Source organism: Aulonocara sp. 'chitande type north' Nkhata Bay, linkage group LG5 (assembly GCF_057382095.1).
Source record: "Aulonocara sp. 'chitande type north' Nkhata Bay isolate Kocher_YH1m ecotype deep benthic linkage group LG5, A_spYH_male_GT1.1, whole genome shotgun sequence".
Lineage (NCBI taxonomy): Eukaryota > Metazoa > Chordata > Actinopteri > Cichliformes > Cichlidae > Aulonocara > Aulonocara sp. 'chitande type north' Nkhata Bay.
Genome location: NC_141348.1, coordinates 38,227,854 through 38,241,412, shown reverse-complemented (window position 1 = coordinate 38,241,412; position 13,559 = coordinate 38,227,854). Strand labels below are relative to the sequence as shown.

Genomic DNA, 13,559 nt, shown 5'->3' with positions numbered 1-13,559 from the left:
TTTTCCCCCAGCCAGAGCCGTGTGCCGGAGATGACCATATAAGGAACCCCTCCTTCCTCCTCCTCCATGACATCATACAGAGCCAAGGGCGTTAAAAATGAATATGAAAGGAAAAATCTAAAGCAGTTTTGTGTTTCATAGCGATTAGTTGCTCATATGCCTCTCTTATATCAAGTTTTATGTGCCTCGGCATGCATGACCAGGCTCTATAGCTCAGTGGTTAGAGCACTGGTCTTGTAAACCAGGGGTCGTGAGTTCGATCCTCACTAGGGCCTGCATTTGTGAAATTTATGTTATCTGAATTGTTTACATAAGTAATTAATATGTGTCATTTAAACCAATCTCAGGAAGAAACATAACCTCTTGGGAATTTTTAATGCTACACTCAGTCACAGAAATATTGTATTTTACTTTACATGCAGAGATTTATAGAAAAAATTGTCATGAAAATTACATAAAGAAAGTAAGATTTTTTTTTTTAAGGTATTCTACTTCCATCAGTTCTCCTGAGTACTGAGACTGTTCATAATCGCTGTTGAGCAGAGTAACCATTTCAGGTTTACATATCGAAATCACCCGAGGTCACAGCTAAGTTCTTTGCGCACATGGCACTTGTGAAAATAATTAATCAAAAAGTGAAGCGATGTGTATGGATTGCTTTTTATGTAAGAAACTCCTCCTGTAATCAGCCTTCTCAGTCCAGAAAGCGTCCTCACAGGAGATTTCTAGTTCCAGCAATCGGTGGAATATGAACTCAGATCCTTATTCTCGAGTAAAAAGTATTTACAAAAAGTAGTGTAAGTGTGTATGTAATGTATGAGATCACGAGCCAAAACGAGGGATCACGAGGGATGATTGATAATGGATTGGGGTTTTTCTCCTTTGTGCATATGTGTGAAATATTAAGTAGTTTTACATATTTTGTACTTTAAGTAGTTATTTAAAATGAAACCACCTAGGAGTTCTACAAGGGAAGTTCATCATCAGTCTTTGCTGAAGCTGCTCAAGACTCATAAAGTGACAAAAGACCTGACAAGATGGAGGTTTTTACTGAGGAGCTGCCAAACCAAAAACTATTTTTCATTTTTAAGAGTGCTTTGTACTTTGTTTTATGTCAAACATTGACCTGAAAACTAAGCAGATCTGTCAAATAAATGCACTGAGTACAACACAGGATATGTAAGTCCAGGATCTTTATTTAATTTTATTAAACTGAAGATTTTGCAGTGTAATACTGAAAATCTGATGTTACTTCAGGGCTTTGTTTATTGATTGATTGTTGATTAAGCGTTGTTGTTTTTTTATTGATCCCTGCGTAAGCTCATTCTGTCTTTGTTTAACCCATCTGAAATACTTAAAAACAGTGGGGGGGGAAACAGGGACTAAAACAGTGCTTAAATCACTTCACTTGATCTTTTATTATAATTATTAAGTTCAGTTATAATTTCATAATTTACTTTCATAACACTAGAAATCCCACTGAAACATCAGACTGTGGGATTGTGTAACATGTTTTTCACATTGTGCATTTGAGGAATCCATCACTTTAATGGCAGGGGCGGAGCAAAAGGGTGAAAAACAATAAGTTTTGTTAGTTTTGAAAGATGCACTCCCCCTCATGCACCTCATAGTGGTTTGGTCCATTGCCTACTATTACCTAACTTTTACTTTACAAACTGTAAACAAAGGATATGTGAGACACTGCTATGTACTTGTACCACTCAGTAAAAGCAAACATATTTACTGTCATGGTCCTGCGACCATGACTCAGTGACTTTATGTTTATGTACTTATTGTTATTACTTTCATTATTATTCATGGCTGTTTTGGGATGGTTTGTGTTTGGGATTTTAGACACTGGGTTCTGGGTTTGTGCTCCCTCTGTTGGTCCCTGGTGTTAGTGTTCCCCTGTCTCGTCAGGTTAATCAGGTCCAGCTGTTTCCCCCATCTGTGTGTGATTTCCCAGTGTCTCTTTGTGTATTTATAGCGTGTGATTTCCTCTGCTCCTCGTCGCGTCGTCTGTGTTCCTACCTGTGTTCATCCTCTGTGTTACCCTGCGTACTCTGCATCTACCCTGTGAAATCCTCTGCGTGCTCTCCCTGCTGTTCTCCCTTCGTGTTCAGGTTTGCCACTCCTTTGTGTAGTTTCACCCAGTTTAGTTTCGTCCTTAGTTCTGTTTGCCATCTCCTCTTTATGTTTGTTATTATCAATAAATCACCCTCACACCTGAATAAGTGCTGCGCTTTGAGTCCTCCTTCCACTCTCCACACGGCCGCTGCCCCGGACCGTGACAGTACGACGCGACCACAAGATGGACCCAGCAGCGCTTAACCCGTCCAAGGAGCTACGGGAGAATCTAATCGATGCCACACAGGAGCTGATCGACCTGTGGCTGGAAAGCCCGGGTGGCACGTCCCAGCGCGCTATAGAGAGGCGGCTACAGCGTCTGGTGACCGGTCTCCCATGGCTTCTGGGCTCGCTTTGTTCGTGGGAGCGGGAGTTCCTCCTTCTGGACCTCGGTCTTCACCCCCCGTCTGCTTTTACTTCCGAGCAGTCCGAGGCGGTGAGCGAGCGACATGTTCTGGCTTCCCCAGATTCCGAGACTCTGTTTTCTGGGGCTATCCAGAGCGGGATGGGAGACTGTTCGGATCGCTTACCCACCTTCGTGGTAACGGACCCTTCGCAAGTGGGCGTGTACAGACCCTCTGTGAAACCGAGAGACTGTTTCTCTGCCGCCCCTTCTGAGCCAGGACTTTATCGCCATTCTCCGGCTCAGTTCAGTGCTCGGCCACAAGCTCCCCAGTCAGTAGCTCAGCCGTTAGCCTCCCTGGGGGCGCAATTGCCTGTTCTGCCGCCGCTCCAGTTAGCCACTCAGCCACCACCATCACCGCTAGCATCGCTACAACCCACGGTTCCGGTAATAGCTGAATCACAGTTTTCACACTGTTTTTCCACCGCTGTTTCTAGGCAGGGAGATGAACTGTTACATTACGGACCTGTTCCTCAACAGCTGGCAACATTAGTGACTGTTACTCACTCCGGGGCTTCCCCAGAGGCGGGGTTACTACCCTCAGCTTACTCTGGACCCCTGGTGGCCAAGATGCCAGCTGTGAACTGCACCGGGCTGTCACTGCCTGAGCAGGGTCAGTGCTCTGCGCAGCTGCAGCCCTCCTTATGTGTGCCAGAGGCCCACGTGCCTACTGGTTTTGTTTCACGTGTGCCAGAGGCCCGCGTGCCTACTGGTTTTGTTTCAAATGTGCCAGAGGCCCACGTGCCTACTGGTTTTGTTTCAAATGTGCCAGAGGCCCACGTGCCTACTGGTTTTGTTTCGTGTGTGCCGGGGGCCCCGGTGCCCACTGGTTCTGCGGCTGTTTTCGCTGGGGGGCCCGAGGAGCCCGTCCAGCCTCCTGTTTCGCCTGCTGGGGGGCCCGAGGAGCCCGTCCAGCCTCCTGCTTTGCCTGCTGGGGGGCCCGAGGAGCCCGTCCAGCCTCCTGTTTCGCCTGCTGGGGGGCCCGAGGAGCCCGTCCAGCCTCCTGCTTTGCCTGCTGGGGGGCCCGAGGAGCCCGTCCAGCCTCCTGTTTCGCCTGCTGGGGGGCCCGAGGAGCCCGTCCAGCCTCATGCCACACTGACTGCCACGTCGGCTGGGGGGCCCGAGGATCCCGTCCGGCCACCTGCGGCTGCTTCTCCACCTGCGGCTGCTTCTCCACCTGTGGCTGCAGCGCCGCCTCCTGCAGTACCATCACCTGCAGCGCTACCACCTGCTACTGCCACGCCTCAGCCTGACGCTTCAGCCTCGCCTGATTCTGGTCCAGCTTCATCCTCACCTGGCCCAGCTTCAGCTACAGCTTCATCCTCGCCTGGCCCGGCTTCCTCCACGCCTGGCCCGGTTTCATCCACGCCTGGCCCGGTTTCATCCACGCCTGGCCCGGTTTCAGCTTCATCCTCGCCTGGTCCGGTTTCATCCACGCCTGGCCCGGTTTCAGCTTCATCCTCGCCTGGTTCAGCTCCAGCTTCAGCGTCAGCTTCGCCTGGCCCAGCTTCGGCTACATCTTCATCTTCGTCTGGCCCGGCTTCATCTTCATCTTCGTCTGGTCCGGCTTCATCTTCGTCTGGTCCGGCTTCATCTTCGTCTGGTCCAGCTTCAGCTTCATCAGCATCGTCTGGTCCATCATCAGCATCGTCTGGTCCATCATCAGCATCGTCTGGTCCAGCCTCCGTGTCTGCATCGCCTGGTCCAGCCTCCGTGTCTGCATCCTTGCCTGGTCCAGCCTCCGTGTCTGCATCATCATCTCCGCCTGCTGCGGTCCCGGCTTCCGTGCCCTCAGCCTCGCCTGGCCCAGCCTCGTTTGGGTCTGGAGCTAAACGGCCGTTTTCTGGACCGCTGGCTAGGCTACTGGCCGAGCGCCGTCGCCTGACTGGCCGCCGTTGCCTTCCGCACGGCCGGCCCCCGGACCGCCATCGCCTGTGTGGCCGCCGCTGCCTTCCGCACGGCCGGCCTCCTGAACTCTTTACGCGCCGCCGCTGCCTTCCGCACGGCCGGCCTCCTGAACTCTTTACGCGCCGCCGTTGCCTTCCGCACGGCCGGCCTCCTGAACTCTTTACGCGCCGCCGCTGCCTTCTTCGTGGACGGCCTCCTGAACTGTGCTTTGGACTCTGCTCCCCTGTGGGTTTTGTGTTCATCTTTGTTTTGGGACTCTGGGGCCTCCGTCCGTGGTCGTGGTCCGGTCCCTCCGTCCTGGGCCCCCTGCCGCCCGCCCGGATCTGGTGGTGTGTTTCTGTGGCTGTCGGGGGCCAGCCCTTGAGGGGGGGGTACTGTCATGGTCCTGCGACCATGACTCAGTGACTTTATGTTTATGTACTTATTGTTATTACTTTCATTATTATTCATGGCTGTTTTGGGATGGTTTGTGTTTGGGATTTTAGACACTGGGTTCTGGGTTTGTGCTCCCTCTGTTGGTCCCTGGTGTTAGTGTTCCCCTGTCTCGTCAGGTTAATCAGGTCCAGCTGTTTCCCCCATCTGTGTGTGATTTCCCAGTGTCTCTTTGTGTATTTATAGCGTGTGATTTCCTCTGCTCCTCGTCGCGTCGTCTGTGTTCCTACCTGTGTTCATCCTCTGTGTTACCCTGCGTACTCTGCATCTACCCTGTGAAATCCTCTGCGTGCTCTCCCTGCTGTTCTCCCTTCGTGTTCAGGTTTGCCACTCCTTTGTGTAGTTTCACCCAGTTTAGTTTCGTCCTTAGTTCTGTTTGCCATCTCCTCTTTATGTTTGTTATTATCAATAAATCACCCTCACACCTGAATAAGTGCTGCGCTTTGAGTCCTCCTTCCACTCTCCACACGGCCGCTGCCCCGGACCGTGACATTTACTGTCACGAACACACTTTTTTATTAGCTTTTTGACCTTGATGTTAAATCTTGTGCTTCAGTGTAGATGCTATATTATTGTCTCTTAATGCATGTTTATGGAGTTATAAAATTCACCATAACTCACTAAATTTTTAACCAGCTGAAAGTTATTTCATTTTCATGTTCACAGCTGTGAATTACTGCTTTGCCTAAAAAGCAAATCTTTGCAAGGTGGGAGAAACAAAAAACATGTAAACTCCACACGGAAAGGTGTGTTTAAAGATATATTTATTTGATACATTTGTTTTCATGAATAAAATATGTCTCTTCAAAAAACGATGTACAATCTTGCAATATTATAATTGTGCTTATATATACAATAAAACATAAAACATAACCCATATATCAATATATATATATATATTGATATATATATACACATACACAATAAAAAGCATAACAAAATACTTGGACTACATTCTACATGTCTAAGATCAAAGATTTGAGGACAGCTGCCTTGGTACAATATTCACTTTGTACATAACAACTGGTACTTTGGTCAGTCATTAACAGTCATAGTTTTAAATATGTCTGAGGTATTTGTGGTAAGATTAGAGTTATAATAATTGTTGTTTTGTATTTTATTTACAGAGCAGCAATGCAGGGAGTCACTGGACCACTGGGACAAGCAACAAAGTTATCACCTTTCTGTCGCTCAGTCCGGAAGAGCTGAATTTAGAGCCTGGAAGGGAAGAAAAGATCAATTAGGGCTCTTCTGAACTTGATGGAAATGGAAATAAAAATATAATTTGGCAGATTCATAGTTACAGTTGTCTAACTTAGATGTAAAGTATGATATCATGTCTACATCTCTGAATCTCAACATGTGTGTTTCTGTTTGTTCTGGCTGCAACTCACTGCCTGCAAGTGAGGCATTTAGGGAACATCTGGAAATTGTAGCTTCCCAGAATAACATAGATTACGCTGTGTCCAAACAGGCTCTGCATAAGACTGTTAAAATAAAGCTACAAACAGTAGCCAGCCAGAGTGATTTAGGGAATCTTTGTGCCACTTCCATCTTGACTAATTCCTAAGTAGTCTAGACATTTAAAACTGTTCTTACTTCATCTCCTGATGAAGGCGACAGGCAATTCTCTATTGGGAACCAAAAGCCCTGAATGGATGACGTCAAGCGGCTCATTATCTGTTGCCACAATCTCATAGTCTCTGACCAGCTGTAAGAAAGACAAGCAAAAATCAACAACTGTTCAAATAATGGCATTTGTTGAGGACCATCTTGAGCTAACCACTTAGGTTTTAGTCACTGATCGTACCCAGCACATGGCCAGTTGCAGCTGAAGCTCTGCCAGTCGTCTGCCGATGCACATCCTCTTTCCAATACCGAAAGGAACGTGGGCAAAGGGGTTGATGGTGTTGTTCTCGCGCAGCCAGCGCTCAGGTTTGAACTGCTTGCCATCATCAAAGTACTCTTCGTTGGAGCCCAGTGCATGGCTGTTAATCATCAACACTGTCTGTGAATGGAGGAAAAAGTATAAGTTTTTGGTTTTGTCCCTATTTTACAGATGAACGACGCAGTATAGTAGATAATGAGACTAAAGCCTGAGAACATGAACAGATTTTCTTTCTAAAAAAAACTCATTTAGACATCAGTCAAATGTAAATTTTCACAAGAATGGAATCTGCTTATGTCAGGTGTATGACGACTACTGTCTAAGCCACTTACTCCTTTGGGAATAGCATAATACCCCAACACAGTGTCCTTGTCCAGGGTTCGGCTTGTGAATGGAACTGATGGTGATAACCTGTAGGAATTAGACAAAAAATACATGTGAGATTATGACACAGTGACCATACTCATACTACAGTATGTATAAGCTGCTTAACAGGAGATAAACATATTCCGGCATTGTTCACAGGGTAAAATAAGGTGAGATATAATCTCCAGTTGGGGGGCTTGAACAGTACATTCCATGGGTGATGTGGTTATGTTGGTGGACTTAAATGAAATGTTAGACAACTTGTGACTTCAAAAGGAGACCGAAGGAGAACCTACAAGGGCTAGGAAACAATTTAAATGTGACCACATGGTAGACTTTAAGCTTGTTGTTGCTGGTCATGCCACCACATCTCACGGAGCTTGTTTTTGAGGCAGTCATGCGTGTGAGTTTTCATTCTTAATCTCTCTGTAGTACGAGCCAAAATTATGATTTAAGTCTGATTTACTGCCTGGGAAAAACTAAACAAAACTGATTGTTTAACTGGTGTCTAATTCATTCATTTAATAGGAAATGGAGATTATTTGTATTTGTCGTATTTGTTTTGCTTGTGTGACTCTTGCACCAAACTCCTATTAAAGAAAAAGATTTTCTATAACTATATTTAAATTTAACCAGTCTATAGTTAAACTGGTGTATCGTTTGGATTTCTAAATGTATTTAATTGTATTAACAGAGTATGTTTGGCACTTTTCAGAGAGGAAGATTAGATACTACACCGCTGCTCATAATATAACCATCAGTGTTAATGTACCTCATAGACTCTTTGAGGCAGGCCTTGAGGTAGGGCATATTCTTGATGTGCTCTCCACTTGGATCCTGGTCAGGAGGCACGATCTCTCTGATCTCCTGCAACAGCTTCTTCTGGGCGCTGGGGTTTCGTGACAGGTTGAAAATAAACCACAACATGCTATTGGCGGTCTGAGAAACGTAACAGCAAGACAGAGAGGGAGGAGAGAGAGACAGAGACAGAGATTGAAATAAGGAGGTAGTGAGGAGATGTCTCTAAATGAGGCAGCTACGCTAAGTGCATTCATCAGTGGGGTCCTGAAAGGAGCTATGGAATGTTTTGGGTTCCTCAAAGGCTCCTCAGTTACATCTACTACATTAATTTTCCGCTTTTGAAGGACTGAAACTGCAGCACCTTTTTGTTTTAGAGTTTACAAGGTTTTTTTTTTTCTTTAACCACTTGAAGGAAAGTAGGTGAAAGGTTGAAATTAAAAAAGCAAACTCATGCTTGTTCTGTTAAAGTGCAGCTTGCAGTTTTTTGTTCAGTAAAGTGTGACTAAACAAAAAGCTGTAATAGACAGAAATGGCTTTAAAGCTTCGCAGCATTATGTTTCTTTGCCTTCTGCATCTAGCAGCCATTAAAAATGGGTAGAAGTGGCCAGCTCGATCAACAAATCACTAATCTGTGTGACTGTTAAAGCCAGTCAAAGGACTTCAGCAGCACGTTTGCCACCATGTGGTGAGAACTAAGCTGAGCTGAATATAAAAGTGTGATGTAAAAGAAAAATTCTGGCGACTACAGATTCACTGAAGAGGTTGATAGAAGACTACATCAATTTACATAATAAAAAAGGATTGTCACAAATAAAATTGTTGTGTCTGGGTGACACCACCAGGGGGCCCGATTGTTAAAAAGAATACCAGGACTAAACCTGTCGGACATTAAGTAGCGCCACTGTGTGGCCAGTTATAAAACTACAGTTATGCTACCAGTTCTTAGTTGCTTGAAAGGTAGATTCTACTGGCTAATGTCAGCCGTCAGAAACACTTTCAGAAGTCAGAATTTCTAGTTAACTGTTAGCTGTGTTCTTTTTCAATCAAATTTATAAGAAATAATGTGTTAATTATTGAGTTTTAGAGATGTCGGTATGTATTTATGTTTGTTGGACAGAATGTTAGCATTGGTTTTCATACTAAGCTAAGTAGCTGTAATGACCAGACAAATAGGAGAGCGATGTCCATGATTTTAACTATCTCAGTGAGAATTAAATGTATATGTTTGTGGTGTAAAATGTTACTCACTGTCTCAACTCCTCCAATCTGCAGCTCGGTGATGGCCGCGTACAGCTCCTTTTTTGAAAGGCTGCTCTGGTGTAAGATGTCACCGATCAAATCATCAGGAGCTCTGGTTGCGTTCCTCTTCAGCTTCTTGTCAATGTAGACTTTGGCTGAGGGAACAAAAACAGTCACGATGTAAGCATGCTCATTTTAAAGTCAAATCTCATGTGTTTTGTTTGCACTTGAAAAGTTGGCTTTTGGTTGTTACTTTATTTTTTCTGTCATGTTCTCAGCTGCTTTCAGGCAAAATAGTAAAAAAAAAAGATTGTTTGCTCTTGGAGCTCTGTTGGCTTTTGTGCTGGTTTGAAATCTCACATATTAAAGGCTAACTGTCAGGCCTCTTTAATTGTAACTCTAGATGTAAGGAATACATGTGAAGTACATACAAAGTTATTTATACATAAAACAAAGAATAACTTTTTTTGTTTCTGTTTTCGGGCTAATTTTCGTTACTGTTTTCTGAAAGTGTGTCAGTTGTTTTTTTATCCTTTCATAAAATGCTATCCATAATCTAACTTGTCTGACTGAAAGACATATATTAAAGACAAGATATTTTGGTGCTGTACTGAAAACACATAAAAACATCAATTGTTGGTACAATAAGTGGTTATGTGTGAATATTTGTAAGAGGTTGAAGCAGCATAATCTTCTTTATCACTGTATGCCACTACCTTCTGCTACAACAAATATTTGGCATATTTCTCCCTCATGGGTCATGCAGTTTACTACAACACTGAGTACCAGAGCGCCAAGTACACAAAACACTGGCACACAGTTCAGATCTCGCTGCCACCCACCCACCCTCGTCTGTACTTTCCTATTGATGTTCTTACTGGAACTGAGCTCAGACAAGTGCAAACATTACAGATGAGTGGAGACAAACAGTACCCTACGACAGTAATTACTGCAGGCGGGGGAATCTTAATTTTCTAATTTTGTGGCAAGGCATAAACTCGCACCTGTGCTGAAAATGCGGTCCCATGCTGCGGTGTGGTCCTGCCATGTTTTGGTGTTGAGGCTCTTGTGGAGCTCTACTGGTGTAACCATCATCATGCCAAAGGTGCTCATCATCTACAGAGAAACAGAGCGACAAGAGAAGACAGAGTCAGAGAGAAAAGGATTGGGAGTCTGATGTAATCCATTGTCACTCGTGCTGAAAGTCTCTGATTCAATTGTTTTCAAAGCTTTTTCTATACTGTTGCCCCCATTACCCTGAGACCTTTGTAAGCATATTTTTATTATCTGTTAACGGTATTGGTTTGCCCCAGAAAATCAGTGAGAGTGTTAGTCACTGAACTGCTGCATCACTTGGTGAACCTGATGAACTGCGAAGTTTCCACAGGCTCACAGAGAGAGCCAGCTTCAGTCCTACAACTGTCCCCTCTTACAAGTCACAGTGCTCCTATACTCACTGTTTTCACAGCTGTGATGAAGTTCATGGCTTCCTCGTTGACCGTCTCTTGCAGAAGACCAAATCTCTTCCCATAAAGGATGAGACAAATGGCTGTGAGGTGAAAAAGAGCAAAAAGTGAGATTCAGAATGCCAGATTTTTACTTTGTACAGGTCTGCAATGTCTCAAAATCCTTTTAGTTTATGATTATCTTTTTAACATTACAGGTGACAGAAAACATCATAGCAGAATATTGCTTCTATAAATAACATGGTTGAAAGCCAAAGATATAATTAGGGTTTTTTTTCGGTTTTATAATGATTCATTTTGAAGCCCACATTCACTTCATTTATCAGAGTTTTCGCGCTTTTTATTTGCCTTAACCGACCTTGAATGTATTATCTGTAAATTATCTGGTTTTAAAACCGTTTAAAGGTAACACCTGATTCTTTCAGAGTTTCAATTTCCACATTTTCTGTATTAGACGGTTAATCGAGAAAATGATCTGCAGCTCAATCTATGCTGTAATAAAAATCCCAGTTGTAGATTTAACGAGGAATCGAATCAAAAATAGTGAACTTACTCTCAAACGACCATTTATTCAATTCGAAGTACAAGTCTTCAATCTTCCCGTTGTTGCTGATGTTTCCAATTCTGCCAACGAAGTCCACCAACACCTGTTTTTACAAGCAGAAGGTGTCAGTCATCGATAACTCTAAGAAGTAAAAGCATATATTCTTTATGTAACGGAGTCTTACCTCGTTTATTTTGCCATCGAGCTTCACCACTTCTGTCGGTTTCATGAGTTTCTGCTGAAATGCGCTCCTCACTCTCTGCCAGTCCTTTCCTTCCCTGCAAAACAAAAGTAAGTGCGTTTTAATTTAAAACATTTGTGCTTCTACTTACGTCTCAGTCTGCCTCCTGGTGGGTTATTGCCATTTTAGGCACCAATAAAGGAGAAATCGAAAGACCACTTACAGAATTAGGAGTCCGTACGCCTCGTCTCTCAGGTCTCTGTATGCTTTCCAGGGTTTGATTTCCAGCCTCTGAGGGTAATTTGCCTCCTTCCTATAAAGCGCCTCCAACAAGCAAGGTGCGCCAATGTGCACAGACTCGAAAGACCCCAGCTTCATCCGGAATATCTTTCCGAACTTCTTATGATAATCAACCTGAAAAAAAAAGAAAAGATTCAAGTAGTTATAAAATGTCATGGAAAATAAAAAGTGATTACATCTGTTTTGGTCACATTTTAATAGATTAAAAAACACTTGGAATGTTTATGGTTATATGATGACATATGATAATACTGTACCAATGCCTCATGTTGCCTCGTCAAACCGCCTTTTCTTAGGAGTTCAAACAGACTGCCGACCAGGGGCCAGTTGGTGGGTCCCGGGATCTCGTCCAAACTGTGCGCTCTGAATGCCGCATGAGGACACGGTGCAGCCTCCGCAGCATCCTTCTCCTCCAGCACGCACACTGAGGATGTTGGCTTGAAGTGCTGCAGCCCGACAGACTTCTTCTTCAGCAGCTCAACTATCTGAGGAACTTTTTGGATTTGCGCCCTCATCCTCAACTTTGTATTTATCTATTTTTTACTCAGTTAGTACTCAGATGTTTAACAGCAGCTCCCTTTTCATTACCTAGAGGTTGTTCTAGTTTCTTGGAAAAGTGTTACTCCATACCGCATTATATATACTCTGAGAGTGTTTATTCCTGCCGTGCACGGAACCAATCAGGGGCCGGTCCTGCATGGTGTGGCCGTCGAGCCCGCCATTCATTTATGGATCCAAGTTGAGAGGATCGTATGACCCCAGATAGACCGAGGAAGTGCCCTGACCCCCCCCCCCCCCGCTTTATAAATAAACACACAGGCCACTGCGGAGGTGACGCGGTTCGCTTGAACCTGTTTCACAGTGACCCGTGATTGGAAGAACCGAAACTCTGGCAAATACTACTGCCACACTTCTGCACCGGGCAAATATTTGACCGATTGCAGCTTGTGTGTTTGCTTTGTTGGTGTTTTGGAGTGTGTGTTCTTTGTGGAGAGGTAAAGGGGTGGTGGGGGTAAGTGGGCATTTAAAGTGCTTTTTTGGACCGTTTATTGTACTAATTATACAGGGTAGTTTATACAGTCCAATTAACAGGAGCGCTGAATTGGAGTTGTTATTGCAGGAAATGTAAAAGTCCCTCCATCCATGGTCGCCCGCTGATAAATAACATTTAATTCGTACATTTCCAGATCGTTCTGTAGTTTCCAGATCGTTCTGTAGCCTCTGATGATCAAAATCAAAGTCAGACCTTTTACAGTCTGTTTTTCTTCACCACCAACAAGAAGCTCACCAGACACAGGCATGAAAAAAGTGATTTTTATTGTTTGATATATTTCTTAGTTTGAAAAATGAAACGAGTTGATGGCGAAATCACCCCCCCCCCCCAACACACACACACACACACACACACACACACACACACACACGAATCCTTATGTCGTTTATAATTGCGAGGACCCCAATCTTAACCCCCCCAACTGAATGCCCAAACCCGATATATACCTGCCTCGAACCTGGCTCCCCAACAGCATTTCGCAGTTCTCAAATGAGGACCGTCCTCACTTGGGCTAAAGCTAATTGGTCCTCACAAAGATAGACATACATGTAGCGCACACACTCAAGTACAGACGCACACGCCGCCCACTCAGAGCTGGCATGACTTAAATAACATGTACTGGGGCCCCGTGTTGCTGCTCTTTAAAAGTGCTCATTCACAGACTCTCGGGTGGCATCAGAGCAACCTTGAACTCTTAACTGATGTTTGCCGGTTATTGGGTGAGCGAGCAAAAGTCGTCTCATGTGTAGCAGGCACATATTAATCACACCCCCCCCCCCCCCCCCCCCCCCAAAACGAGAAAACAACCACCCACGCACCTACAAATGCACACGGTGACCGCTCATGCTGT

At 44.6% G+C, this 13,559-nt stretch overlaps 1 protein-coding gene and 1 non-coding gene across 2 annotated transcripts; one reads left to right on the top strand and one right to left on the bottom strand.

Moving 5' to 3' along the window:
- Positions 1–202: 202 nt before the first annotated feature.
- On the top strand, positions 203–275 carry trnat-ugu (transfer RNA threonine (anticodon UGU)). Its single transcript has one exon. It is a non-coding gene; the product is annotated as a tRNA-Thr (tRNA).
- Positions 276–5,693: 5,418 nt separating this feature from the next.
- Positions 5,694–12,337, bottom strand: cyp24a1 (cytochrome P450, family 24, subfamily A, polypeptide 1). Its single transcript, XM_086293424.1, has 12 exons — positions 11,913–12,337; positions 11,579–11,769; positions 11,359–11,452; positions 11,184–11,277; positions 10,622–10,713; positions 10,169–10,280; positions 9,174–9,319; positions 7,897–8,063; positions 7,091–7,169; positions 6,681–6,878; positions 6,470–6,581; positions 5,694–6,088 (listed from the first exon to the last, which is right to left on the bottom strand). Exons 1-11 carry the CDS (start codon positions 12,168–12,170, stop codon positions 6,471–6,473), a joined length of 1,542 nt encoding a protein of 513 aa, XP_086149550.1. The 5' UTR covers positions 12,171–12,337; the 3' UTR covers positions 5,694–6,088; position 6,470.
- Between the last annotated feature and the right edge of the window lie 1,222 nt (positions 12,338–13,559).

Bases quoted from the DNA above. Each gene is read 5' to 3' on its own strand.
- cyp24a1 (XM_086293424.1), bottom strand. From the start codon at position 12,170: ATGAGGGCGCAAATCCAAAAAGTTCCTCAGATAGTTGAGCTGCTGAAG. The intron at 8,064-9,173 runs GTGAGTAACATT...TACGTTTCTCAG, and splicing joins AGATTGGAGGAGTTGAGACA to ACCGCCAATAGCATGTTGTG. The intron at 7,170-7,896 runs GTACATTAACAC...TAATTCCTACAG, and splicing joins TGCCTCAAAGAGTCTATGAG to GTTATCACCATCAGTTCCAT.